Below are 13,678 nucleotides of genomic sequence, written 5' to 3'. Positions count from 1 at the left end.
GACTTATCTACGCGAGACAGATTCGGCTGCGCCGTCTCGCCTTAGCGACAGCACAATCAATCATGCCTTTTATCGGCGACACGGGCTGTTCTTAATTTTGAAAATTGGGCCTCGGTATTGCTGACGCATCATGACCGCCGGCATCGTCACCGTCGCTGATGTGAACGCTCATGGCATCGAGAAAGCAAGGATTTAAAAAGATATATAAAAAGAAAAGAAAAATGAATTCTCAGCGTACTATACGCAAGCGCTTCAATCACCTTTACCGGGTACAGAGAGGATGCTCCACGCAGCTGCATCTGTCGCCCGCCGCTGCTTTACAAAAATCGCTGTACTAAGCTCTGGCATGGGGTGTTACATTTGGTGGTCGCGTGCTCAACCCACCGCTGACGCCAGTTGTTAGGTTTGGGTCGCGAGCGCCGGGGTAGCGTACCGCTGCGGCGCGCGGCCTCTCGGTAGCGTTGGCCTGGCGGCTCCGTGGACGGCGGACGGCATCAAAGGTGCCAGCAAAGACGAGGCGTCTTTTAACGAAACAACCTTTACTGCAACATCAGGAAGAAACGGGCAGTGAAGCTGACCCGGAGAGATTACAGACACTCTCACACAGCTGGTGTCTAACGTCGTAACAACGGCGCGTCAAAGTAGTCTCTCTCCCAGCGGAGTCGGCCGCTGCTTTTTATAGTTTTTCCAGTTCACAGGGAAAGGGTAAACCCTCACAGGAAAGGGAGAGCCAAACATGTTGGTTCACGACGAATGACTCAATCGCAGGTGTTCCGATCTCATCTCCTCCACCTCCGGCAGACAGGAGAGGGCGACGCACTTTCCCTCGAGCTCCAGGCTTAGCCAGCTTTTGCACACACACGCACGCACAGGAACACGCTGAGACTTGTCGGCGGGAGGAAGCGTTGCGCGGCCGATGAACGGCGTCGAAATGGCCGATCCGCTCGCGGTTCTGCCTGTTGCTATGCGGTGGCCGCGTCAGCTGTCCCACTTCTCGGTGGAGAAACGTAACAGGGGTTACTCTGCACGGACGGCGCAGATCGAGGCCATTGCACGCAATGTCGAGAACGAAAATAGCAGCAGTAGGAAAAACGCCATCGATAGAGATAGCAGACAGATAGAACGCAGTGGGAAGACTCGAACTGCTGCTGTAAGAAACAACCCGTGTTCATACATAATACATTAGCACATAATGAATCGTAGGGAATAAGCATATAGATTACACGCCTAAGGTCTGTTTCACATGTTGCGATTTCACCTCCCGAAGATGCGATTTACGTCCGTACGTCTGCGGCAGAAGCCATGGAGCGGTCGGTCTGGACGCGGACGGCTTGCGGCGGGTTTCCGTCCGATGGTTGCAATTTAGTCGCAAGGTCGGCGTGATCGCTCAGCGACTAATCAACGAAGAGTGCCTGACGCTGCCGCACCCGGATGCGCAGCGTCGGTCGGCTACTCCCGTGGCTACTCCGAAGTGACCGGCTGCGGCATGTCGTCACGGCGCTCCCGCCTTCGCATGCAGCTGCGAACGAATTCGCTGGGCATGCGTTGCTTGAGAAAGCTTTCGCTGAAAATCGTACAGCGGCGTCAGAGAGTGCAGCGATATTTTTTATTTTTTTTTTTTCGTTTCATAGTTGCAACGCGTGAAACGGACTTAACAGCGCTACATCTAAACCTCTGGATTTCTCTCGGCGACTTCTGAGGCGTCGACGCACCATTAAAACGAATAACGTAGACACACGCTGCAAGACCGTGAGTTGTCAGAAAAAGTGCTCCTGCTAGAATACAACGTGTTAAATGTCCTGCATATGTACACAGCGACCTTATTTGTACCTTCTCCTCTATGATGAAGCAGTTTGGTGCATGAGAGTTTGTATCATCTTTAAATATGATTCAGTCGCTGGACCAGATTCCTCGCGTGTCCCGGCGATAGGCAAAGTCCTCGAATCATGATACGAGGATTTTCAAGCCGATGTTAATTTTACCTTGATCGAACCATGCACTATCAAGAATAGAAAAAATGGTGATTTATAAAGGTTAAACCTAAAGTGTTAGTACGGAAGCTCTGTATGCCGCCGCCTCGTTTATTCCTCTTATCACAACACGGAAAGTAACACCTTACCTAAAGTCTTTCCCTTCACACAAGGTGAAGGTCAACAGTCGAGGTCAATGACAATGATCACTGTGAAACTGGTCATTGCTGGTCATATGACTATACGGCTATGTTTTGCCATACAAGTATAGCTCTAAATAACCACCAAAACGACTAAGTCCTAGTTTGGCCTTGCGTGGCCTTGAAGGCCATTCGCCGACACCACGGCTAACTCGGGAGCCCGGAGAGAAGAGGCAAGCATAGTCTGAATGCAGCTGTGTTGCTACAAAACCGCTGTGACATGTTTACTTGCCCTAAACTCCCTCCAGCTTTCACTTCCCTTCACCACGCTGAACTAACGTCCACTGACTACGAAGCGAGTCAAGTCAATGGGTTAGGACAAGTCCATCCCACTCTTCAGTCCTCAACTTCCCATCTCCTTTTGTGCTTCTGACTTTAAGGAATGGAGAGAGAGAGCGAGCTTTCTGTTGTTGCTTTCCGTGAACCCAAAGCCGAAGAGCCCTCCCACGGCAACTTCGCGAATGCGCGATCACAGCACCTCAACGCGGGGGTCAGGGAGAGACAGCGGACGAAGCGGCTCTTTTCAGACAGCTTGGCGCTCCTTCTCAGAGAAGGGGCGGACCGCAGGTGCCGCGACCACCGCTGCCGCCACCGACCGCAGCCCGGGAATATTAAAAGTGAAAGAGGCACTCCACGGCGAAAGGCTCGACGCTGCTGCTGAGTCGGCAGCGGCACAGGCGCGAGAAAAAGACGCGCCAGCATGCCATGGCTGCTCTTCCGCTGGCGAGTGACAAACCAAGGGCTGTCATCTGGGAGACGCGCGGCGCCGTTCGCGCGAAGAAGGGAGCCTCAGCAGACCCGTAATTAGGGGCGAACCGAGGTCCCCTGAGCGACGGCGCAGCGGTTTCGGGTGCTGCGTGAAATTGTATTCGCATCGCTGAGCCTGCCGCGAGCTTTCGGAAGCGCCCGCCTTCCTTCCTTTTTCTCTCTTCGTGGCTTCTTAACCTCAACGAACGGAGGCGTCGGTTCGGGCAGAACGAGCGCGAGCTCGCTTTCATCCAAGAGGAGACAGCGTCGTTGCCGGATCGGCGCTGTCCTGACGGAGCGTTAAGGACTGGCGACAGGGAAAAGTGGGTTGGGAGGGGAGCGTCTTCGTCGTGCCTTACTGCTTCGCCCCCCCCTCCTACACATACGCCGGCATGCACACGCTCTCTTTCGCTGCCAAAACAGCATCTCGCGTCGTCGCCTTGCGGCAAGTGTCGTTGCCTGCGGCTGCCGGCTGCTTCTGACGATTAAAACGAGAGACAGACAGACTCAGGAGGGAATGAGAGGAGGGGGAAAAGCTTTGGACGATTTGCCGCGACACCAGATGAATTGCCGTTGATGAGAAGCGGGTCGGTTACGCGGAGGAGAAGGCTTTGACGCGCGTGCGTCAGCAGATGGTGCTCGTGGCGCTTTTGGGATGCTGATGTTGGACGCGCAGACAGCGCAATATATGCGAGGCGCTGCTATTACGTTTGAGCGGCGCCTGAGATGAGGATGATGCCTTCTATATGACAGAGGTGATGATTCGCTAAGATCTGTCCAGCTTGTGTAAAATTACGGCTGACGGTCACAGCTAGGCAAATTTCCAGGCCCAAACGATTCAGGTGCTACCAGGTAAAGCCTCCAATGGAAAACGGATCAATAAGCAAACAAAGATAAACAGAAAACACCGATGAGATAATTTCTTAATTGGTTTGGTACACAAATTGCTGTACATTGATTGCTACATGGGTACATTATGGTGAATGTAAGGCTTAAATTTGCAAGTGATTTTAATGCGTCATTTGATCTTATCCCTGACCTATTAGGCTGTTCTTGCAACTGAATGTTTCCTAGACGCACCGCGATTGTACGTGTTTCGTAATACTGAGCAGATATATCAACTTGTGTCACTATAGCGCTAGCTTTCCCCCACAGTCATGAACATATCCCCTGCTGCAATTGCCTAGTAGAGCGCGCAGCCCCAGTCAAGCATTGGCTTTTTTCTGTGTCCCTCGAACGCTGCGTTCCTGTTGAAAAAAAAAAGAAAAAAAAAAAAGAAAAGAAATTCTAAGGATAAATGCCGCGCTTCCGCGATGGAATCAAAGTACACCATACCCGGCACTGGGGAGTCGGTACCAGTAGATAAAGGGTTGCGCCATGTTCTATGCCTCGGTACACACACACACATACACCACGAAGCGCTGTCAGGCGGCTCCGAATGCGGATCTCGGAAGACAAATTGAACTGCTGGTTAGCTGTCATTTGTTTCCGCCCACTAGCAGCAAGGTGGCCATGACACTAATGGGCAGGGGGACAGTGTCCGACAAGCTAGTAAACGTTAGGGAGCCTACATATACCGCATGTAGCCTCCTTAGGACGCGCAGCTGTTTCTGTACTATACGCAGCCGGTTAGATATGCTGACAATACACCATCGCGACGTTCGTATCGAGCGAACCCGTTTTCAACGTTGCCGACAAGGTCAGAAGAGCCTTCCAAACTTTCTCGGTTACTTTGCTGGAACGACAGAGAATCGTTTTGCACTCGCTGGACGCGTCTGCACGCGAGCGCCGCGTTGAAATGCTGGGAGCGGGAAAGCAGGCCTCCTCGTCCGCAGCGAAAGCCGAGCAAGACTCAATCGGCAGAACGAGAGGGTCCCCGCCCGGGCGATAACGCCGCGCTCGGTGCGTCGAGCTCGCTTGCAGCGCAAGCGTTTCTGGCGACTAGGGAGAGAAGGCGGGCAAGGACGACGCGGGAGTCGCATATATTGACGCGCGCTCTTCCCTTTGACGCCTGTCTTCCACAGGCGCAGAGATAAAGCGAAGAAAAAACGACGCAGACGAAAAAAAAAACAAAAAAAAAACGCTCCCATGACTGCAAATGCAGAAGCATTAGCGAAAGAAAGGGCTTTAGACGGAGGGAAGCGGGGCGGGTTGATACAAGAAGACTGATACAGCGAAGCGAACGGAAAAAAAAAAAAGAAAAAAAAAAGATAGAGGTGACGTGTACGCACAAAAGGGGAGCATAAAATGGCGACAAATGTAAGCAGCAGGGCCGGTATACAGCCGGGACGTATGAGACAGCGCTTTTTTTTTTTATCGCTCGTTTGTTCGTTGCGGAAGTGGAGAACCGAAGAGGCGTACGTAGGGCGTGATCAGAAAATAAAGTAGCTTGCGCGCCACGTTCTTAGCTCCACCCCATGAGTTCACTGCTTTTTGGACGAATGTCGTGACCGTGAGGAGTACGCACGGCGTTCTACAGCAGGGCGTTGAAGGTACCCCGTGGTAACGCCGGTTCCTGTGATATTCGCACGTGAATAGGAAAACGCACACTCAGAAGCAAACGCACAGGAGCAGATGCAAAAACACACGCATGGATTCATTCACATTCACGCGGTGGGGATTTTCATAAGGACGTGCGTGGCGCGTTTGGCTTCAGCGACGCGAAAGCAGCGCAAAAATGGGGAGACCCACTGAGATTCGCTGACTCACCTCCACGCCTGGCCGAAGACGTCAGCGTCGCTAGGCTGAGCAGCAGCAGCAGCAACCGTAGCGGCGGTATCCAGAGCACAGCCGAAGGCACAGCCGGCGCAGCGCGGTGTTCACCTCGAGCCATGGCTCTCCTGGGCTGGGGGGCCGTGCGATGCTGCCAGTCTACTCCGGAGAGTCTGCACGTCGAGAAAGCGAATGAATTCGTAACGTTAAAGGCCAAGCTGAAGTTGACCTGACTCGGTAGGTTATCCCGATTTAATGCCATAAAGATTAAATTCCACTGATAACGCAGATTTTAAAAACTAGAACAGCAGCAACAAAAAAATTAATTATACAGACATTGTCATCTATACGCCGTTTACGCAAGCAAACTTAAGTGAAGCCAAACAACATTTTTTATTTTTAGAAAAAAAAAGGGGGGGATTCTGAGATAGACCCTATCTAGCCAGTGATCATTGTGCCATTTTCGCTCTTGACGCCACCAATCTGCACCGAGTCAATAGGGGAAAAAAGGTTGAAAAGGCATACCATAGTCATGGCTCATATATTACGGTAGCCCCACTCGAATAAAGTGCACTTTAGTCGGGTGCACGAGGCAACGCGTGTACGTGCACGTGCGAACCGTTGCCTCCGCAATCTGCCACGTTTCTTACACAGAAAGGTTTCTTAGCCCTGTCGCGGTGGCTCAATGGGTGACGGCGCTAGACTATCCTCAGCCCGGAGACGACAATTTTCGGTCGCGGCGACCTCTTTTTGATGGCGGCGAGAAGCTAGGCGCCCGTGTACTGTGCGATGTCAGTGCACGCTAAAGATCCTCAGGTGGTCGAAATTACTCCGGAACCCTCCACTACGGCGCCTCCCATAGCCTGAGTCGCCTCTGGGACGTTAAATCTTATAAACCAAACCAAATCAAACGTTTCTTAGCTTTTCACATAGAACGACAGCGCGCGCGGCTACCTATAAGAAACTTCTTGCAGTGCCAAATAACAGGAGTTGGAGTCTTTGTATAATTGCGGTCGATGTCAACGGCACCTTCATAGGGTCATGAGTGTGGACAGGATCTGTGCGTCCGCAGAGGCTGTCACACCAACATTGTGGAGAAACGAATTAATGGATGGATAAAAGAATGGTTGGATGATGGGGTGACAACAAAATTTGTCTATGTGCAAAATTCCGTTAGTGTGGAGTAATTAGTTATTTAATTAGACTCAAAAAGTCAGTTCGATGTCAAAACAGCCAAGGTCGATCGTCGATGTATAGTCTGTAGACGTCAAAACAACCACGGACGTCTAAATTGTGCCAAAGACGTCAAAGTTGTTCAAAAAAGTTGCAAAGCATTTTTAATGTCAGGCCTGATTGCGTTACGACATCGAAAACATTAAGTCAAGAGTGAAAAAAAGCAGTAGAAACGAAAATAGTAAAAACAGCAATGAAATAAAAGTAACCAAAATAGAAATAATAGAAAAAAAATAAAAATAATAAAACAAAGCAAATGAGTGCATCTTTTCCCCTCATCTTTCCCCTCCTCCTTGGCAAACACTCGCAGCGTAGAACGACTGTTGGATAGTTTTCCACAAAGTTCTCAGCACGAAATTAATATACCTCGCCATTAACCAGCAATGAAAACTAACCCCGGGACCATGTTTTGCTATCATCAAAGCTCCTCAGACTCAGTCTTCGTTAATGCAGTAGTAGTGCGTAACGCCGCGGGCAAGCGCGAAGATAATTAATGGGTTTCAACTCGTCAGTGCTGAGGAAGAGGATGCTATGCGAGGCGCTGTATGAACCGAATTTTAACGTAACTAATATGCTTTTTATTTACTCATGTACTTATACTATTTCAACCAGTCTACAAACTAGTGTTAATGCGAAGCGTACGAGACGGAAGTGATTTATGAGGCACATATGTCGCCCGAGCAAACATGAAATTTACCTTAATCACTATGCAAGCTAATATGTATGTGTTTAAACGTACTGTGTGTATAAAATGTCGCGCGTGCATTCCTACAGACGTGTAATTTTTCTACGTGTAAACACCCGAGCAGCTTTAGCGTGCCTATTTAGAAGAAGAAAAAAAAAAGCAACACCCATACAAGCTAGTTGCAAGAGCGACGTTGAAATTACCATCATGCTTTACAGGAGGTGCCTGTTTAACGTGCTTAGACCAGGACGTGAAATTAAATTCACAGACAAGCCAGTTCTCGTTAACGACTTTAAACACCCGTTAGCAACAAGGGCATAAAGGATGCGACTCCGTCAGTCTGCGAGCTGTGCAAACGAGCCCTCGGGCTGAAATGCAAATGGATAGACCATACAGCAGCCCACGCGAACGCATATGTCCAAAAGAGCATAGAGAACCTGTTCTTCGAGCTCCCTATACACCGTAGAACGCCGTGTACGCAGAGGAATCGGGTGATTTACGGGAACCAGAAGAAGCGTTCAGATGCGCGCAACGACCAACAAGGACAGAATATGGCACCTGAATGATGGGCGGGTTCTCCCTTATCTCGCACTTTATTTCAGAAATCAATAGCGGCGCACATGTACTGAGATTGGGAGGAAAGAGGAAGAGGGAGCCGCCATTTTACGGCCACTGCGACCAAACCGTCCGCACAAGAAAAAGGCGGGAAAAGGTGCACCGAGCCTTAAAAAAAAAAGGAGGAAAAGGAAACACGGGAAGCGAGCAAAAAGAATGTTGCAGCGGAGAATGGCGCGCATATCTCAAGAAGTAACGACGATACAGGAAGGTGTCCGACGTTCCCTCGAGACGATAAAAGAGCAATTCCTCATCACACGCATCGCAAAACGCTATAATGCAGCTATATAGCCCCCCTTCGCCGTTGTATAGCGTTTGTGTACGGAAGTCTACCAGAGTGGAGCGGTTTCGGTGAACAGAAGCCACTGCTTTATGATATCTGCTGTAAGCAGACGGCGCTGCTTTCATCCGCTTCCCTTGCTTCCTCGGACACGTCCGATATATTGTCGCATAGCGAGCTATGCCTATGTCGCGCGCCGTTTTCCGGACCCGTGCACAGCCGGGGAGCGGTCCTTTTTTTTCTTTTGCACGGCGTCGCTGTGCTTTCCCCTTCTTCTTGGGGGGGTATTCACGATGTACGCCGTTCGGAAAATGGTTAACGGCTGTGAAGGAGGCGAGCTGTTGAAAGCTGGCGTCCCAACCGGTTGACGCCTGAGGGCTTGGGGGCGACGGCTGAGAGCACGGACGGAGCTTTGTGTTTTGTGCCGTCTGCGTCCTTGCGGCCCATGTGTTTTTGGTTTACCTTTTGTGTGTTTGGGTGCCAGGCGGAGATGCGCCGCGTCTTCTAGAAATTCACGCGGTGCTCGCCAGGAAACAACCTCGCGGGCACCGGCGTCCTATTGGTTTCTCAGCTGTAAAGAATGTCGTCTCATTGGCTCCGATAAGCGCATTTCCGCCTGGTAACAAACACTGCCTGGAGAATCCTGAAGGACGTTGACAGAGGGGTTTTGGCGGCAAGTAAGGGAGGACGGCGACCATCCGAGCTGCTGCTCGGGATCCCTGCTCGGAAGATGTCGCGTTGGCGGACTGATGTGTTGTTAATTTGAATTAGTTGTTTATTTGGTACTACTGGATTCGCTTTAATTATTGTTTGAGTTCATCTTTATTAAATTCAGTTAACTTGTGTTATCAAACGAAATCGCCTGGTCCCTTTCTTCAATGCGGCGGAGCCGTCGTGCCGTCAAGAAAGTTCAACGTGCGAACACTTCGTTACAAGTGGTGGAGGGTGCGTGGTAACGACGACCCCGCTCTACCGGAGATGCGCCCCCATCTCAGGAGTGATCCGGACATGCAGGCGACAGCTGACTTCGCTACGATGACGAGCTCTCAACCGAGGATGTCCATCCCCCCTCCTGTTTTTAAGGGAACCCCTGAGGAGTCCGTGGCGGAATGGCTGACCTGCTACGAGCACGTATCATCGTTGAACGCTTGGGACGACGACACAAAGGTGAAATTTTTATACCTTGCCCTTGATGGCGATGCGAAGAAGTGGCACACCACACAGCTGCTTACCGGTGCGCCGATTTCTTGGAGTGACTGGGCGGCGAAGCTCAAGACCTGCTTCAGCAGCCGCCACGCGACGGAAATCGCTCACCTTCGGCTGCAGAACCGGGTACACCTGCCGTCGGAGTCTCCGGAGCAATACTTTTATGATGTGCTGCAGCTGTGCGCCAGGGTCGACCGCAAAATGCCGGAAGAAGACAAATTGCGTCATCTGCTGCGGGGCCTGCAACCGGCGACAATGGAGAAGATGATAATATCCAATCCGTCCAGCTGCGCCGACTTCCTGCAGACACTGCAACGCCTCAGTCAGGCCGCGCTGATGGGTTTCACTTCCCGGGTGCTGCCGGCCACCGCAGCAAACACCACCTACCTGGCAACGGGACCCTGTGTTTGTAATTCTAACATATTGCCAACAGCTGGCAGTGCTGACAACGAGCCTCGTCCGTTGACTGTGCCGGGATCTGGGCAGCCCCACCTACTTCCCACCTACACTGCTGCCTCCCATGGTCAACAACAAAGGCTCGCAGGTGAGCAAGATTTCAAGGCGATCGCCGCCTCTCTAGAATCGTTATCCGGACGTCTAAAGGCAATGGAAGAAGAAATTTTTCGTAGGCGCGCGCCATGGCCCCAGAGAACCTCGCGTGACGACGACGGACGGCCGCGATGCCACTACTGTAACCGAAGCGGTCACATAGCTCGAAATTGTCGCCAGCGATGGAGAGACGAGGACCGCGAACAGAGAAATGCGCGCCACGAGCAGGCTCCCAATCCGGGAAACGGGAACGGCCGGGCTTAGGTGGTCAGCCTGGCCGATCTGTGAGCGTGATGACCGAAGACCAACTCCTCACGGTCCAAGTCGAGGCAAATAACTTGAAGACCACCCTTCTCATCGACACTGGCGCCTCCGTAAACATCATTTCGTCCGGCTTCGCGGCTAAAATTGCTTCAAAAGTCGAACTAACTGAGGGCACTGCTTTTATCAAAGGAATCAGCGGAGACTTATTAGCACCTGTAGGAGAAACAGAAGTAGTGCTTCAATTCGGATCAACCAGATTCAGCGTAAAATTCATTGTCCTCAAGGACTGCCCTTATGAGTTGATAGGGGGGCTCCCATTTTGCCGGCAGGCAAACCTGCTGATTGACTTCCTCCGTAAACAACTAAAAATAGGGAGTGAAGTGTACCCGCTACACCTCGATACTAGCGTGCAATCGCAGTCAAATGTGGTCACTGCACGAAGTAAAGACCAAGTTTCCATCGAGCCTCGTACGGAAGCCATTTTAAGGGTACACATACCGAGAGACGGAATTCAGCTTGTCGAGCCAAAGTCAACCCTTAGAAGTGGACTGCAGGTGGCGCGGACCGTCGTGAACGTGGTTGGTGGGATCGGAATCGTCCGTGTTGCAAACCCTACCTTGCTGCCGATAGTGGTACATCGCGACGCGAAGATCGGCTGGGCCACATCACTTCATGAGGCGCAACTCGGACTCGCCGTGCCACACGACCCCACTGCGACAGAGGACTTTGACGTCCAAACTGGGCCACACATGACGCCATCTGAGAGGGATGAGCTCTTGTCCGTTATTCATAAGTTTCGTCACCTGTTTACCGGCGAGCACAATCCGATTCAGCGCACTCACGTAACGGAGCATACTATAAACACGGGCAGCTCAGCACCCATTTGTCAACATCCGTACCGCCACTCACCCTTCGAGAGGGAGGTCATTAAAGCGCAAGTGGAAGAGATGCTTCGTGACGGAGTGATCAGAGAGTCGCACAGTCCCTGGTCATCGCCCGTCGTTCTCGTGAAAAAGCCGCAGGGAGGTTGGCGTTTCTGCGTTGATTTCCGAAGGGTGAACGCGGTTACCGAGAAAGACGTGCACCCATTACCGCGAATCGATGACATTTTGGATCTGCTGCAGGGTTCTCGATATTTCACGACGCTTGACCTCACTTCAGGCTATTGGCAGGTAGGAATCCGCGAAGAGGACAAGTCGAAGACAGCATTCGCATGCGGCTCCGGTCTGTACGAGTTCAATGTCGTTCCTTTCGGTCTGTGCAATGCTCCCGCGACATTCCAGAGGATGATCAACAAAGTTTTGAGTGGTCTTCTCTGGAGAGTGTGTTTGGCCTATTTGGATGACATCGTCATTTTCTCGAAGACCATGAAAACTCACCTAGAGGACTTGGAAAAGGTGTTAAGCGCTCTTGATGAAGCCAACTTGCGTCTGAAGCCGGAAAAATGCAGCTTCGCGCAACAAGAAATCAGGTATCTCGGGCACGTGCTGACTGGAGAGAACATCAGACCAGATCCGGACAAAATAGCCGCGATCGAAAAGCTCCCAGCGCCAAAAAACAAGAAAGGAGTTCAGAGTTTCCTGGGAATCTGCAATTATTATCGGCGTTTCATCAAGGATTTCTCCCTAATCTCCCGACCTTTGACTAATTTGACAAGAAAGAATGTTTCGTTTGAGTGGGACACGGCATGCGAGGCGGCCATGCAAGCGCTCAAAGAGAAGCTGACTACGGCGCCAGTTCTGCGTCAATTCGAGCCAGGCAAGCCCATCGAAATCCATACGGATGCCTGTGACTACGGTCTTGGTGCTGTGCTGGTTCAAAAAGACGAGGGTCGGGAACATGTCATCGCCTACGCCAGCCGTCATCTCAACAAAGCGGAAGCTAATTACAGCACCACAGAAAAGGAATGTCTGGCTGTCGTTTACGCCTGTAGGCAGTTTCGACCTTATATATTCGGCAGTAACTTCACCGTGATCACAGATCAAGCCAGCCTCGCATGGCTGATGAATGTCAAGAATCCGAATGGACGCCTCATGAGATGGTCCCTGCTGTTGCAAGAGTTTGACCTGACTCTCAAACACCGCCCAGGTTTGAAGAACGCAGATGCAGACACCCTTTCTCGCCTGCCACGCGAGCCGGCACCGGTTAGTGAAGATAACTTTGCACCGCTGCTTGTGCTAGGTCGCGTGGATGTAGGCATGAAGCAGAGGGAAGACCCTTGGATTAGGGAAGTGATAGGACACCTGGAGAACCCGGATTCACCCGTTGCCAGAACACTGAAAAAAACGGCACGGTGTTTTCGAATGATCAACGGTGTGTTGCACAGGCGAGCGAAAGGTTTCGAGTCAGACTACGACGCACTGGTTGTACCAAAATGTTTGCGGTCAGAGGTGCTAAGGGGCTGCCACGATGATCTCACGGCGGGACACCTCGGGGTCAAGCGCACATGGGAGAAGATACGTAGGCGTTACTTCTGGCCTAAGATGTTCGCGCAGGTGTCAAACTACGTGCTGTCTTGCCCTGACTGCCAGACGCGCAAAGCCCCACCGGGCAAACCAATCGGGTTTCTCCAGCCTCTTCCCCCGGTGGGAATGCCTTTTAAACAGGTTGGAATGGACTTTTTGGGACCATTTACGAAGAGTCAATCCGGAAACCGCTACATCCTCGTGATGACTGATTACCACACGAAGTGGGTCGAAGCAGTAGCATGCCCGGCGGCTACAGCTGCTGAGGCCGCGCAGGGCTTTGTGCGAGAGATCGTCCTACGCCACGGGGCACCAGGCCGCATCATTACGGACCGCGGACAACATTTTGTTGCTTCCTTGATTGAGGAAATATTTAAAGCCATGGGTACAGACCACGTGAAAACAACAGCGTACCACCCGCAAACCAATGGCTTGTGCGAACGTTTCAACCGCACGCTTGCCGACATGCTCAGCATGTATGTCTCCTCGCATCATCGGGACTGGGACGAATTCCTGCCTTATGTTCTTTTCGCCTATAATTCGTCGCAACACGAAACGACAGGTTTTTCACCGTTTTTTCTTCTTCACGGACACGAGCCAACACTTCCTGTTGAGGTGGCCCTCGGTGTCGCGCAGGTCGACTGTGACGAAGTGGATGCTCACAAGGTGGTGCACCGGCTTCGCCAGGCGCGCCAAGTCGTAGCTCAGCGTGAGAAAGACCGGCAAGAAAAGAACAAAAGGGCATACGACTC

General features: G+C 51.6%; 1 protein-coding gene across 4 annotated transcripts in view; it reads right to left on the bottom strand.

The window, feature by feature from the left end:
• Positions 1–13,678, bottom strand: part of LOC146182538 (latrophilin Cirl-like) — a 454,778-nt gene that overhangs the window by 185,633 nt on the left and 255,467 nt on the right. For all 4 annotated transcript variants that reach the window (XM_084577657.1, XM_084577655.1, XM_084577659.1 and 1 more), the window contains exon 5: positions 5,627–5,802. In XM_084577657.1, the coding sequence (XP_084433783.1) occupies positions 5,627–5,750 (124 nt within the window). In that variant the 5' untranslated portion in view covers positions 5,751–5,802. The remainder of the gene's footprint in view (positions 1–5,626; positions 5,803–13,678) is intronic.

Source organism: Amblyomma maculatum, chromosome 8, assembly GCF_055883805.1.
Source record: "Amblyomma maculatum isolate TAMU_Amacu chromosome 8, ASM5588380v1, whole genome shotgun sequence".
NCBI classification, from domain to species: domain Eukaryota; kingdom Metazoa; phylum Arthropoda; class Arachnida; order Ixodida; family Ixodidae; genus Amblyomma; species Amblyomma maculatum.
Note: the sequence above shows the minus strand (reverse complement) of the source record. Positions and strands in the feature narration are given on the sequence as shown.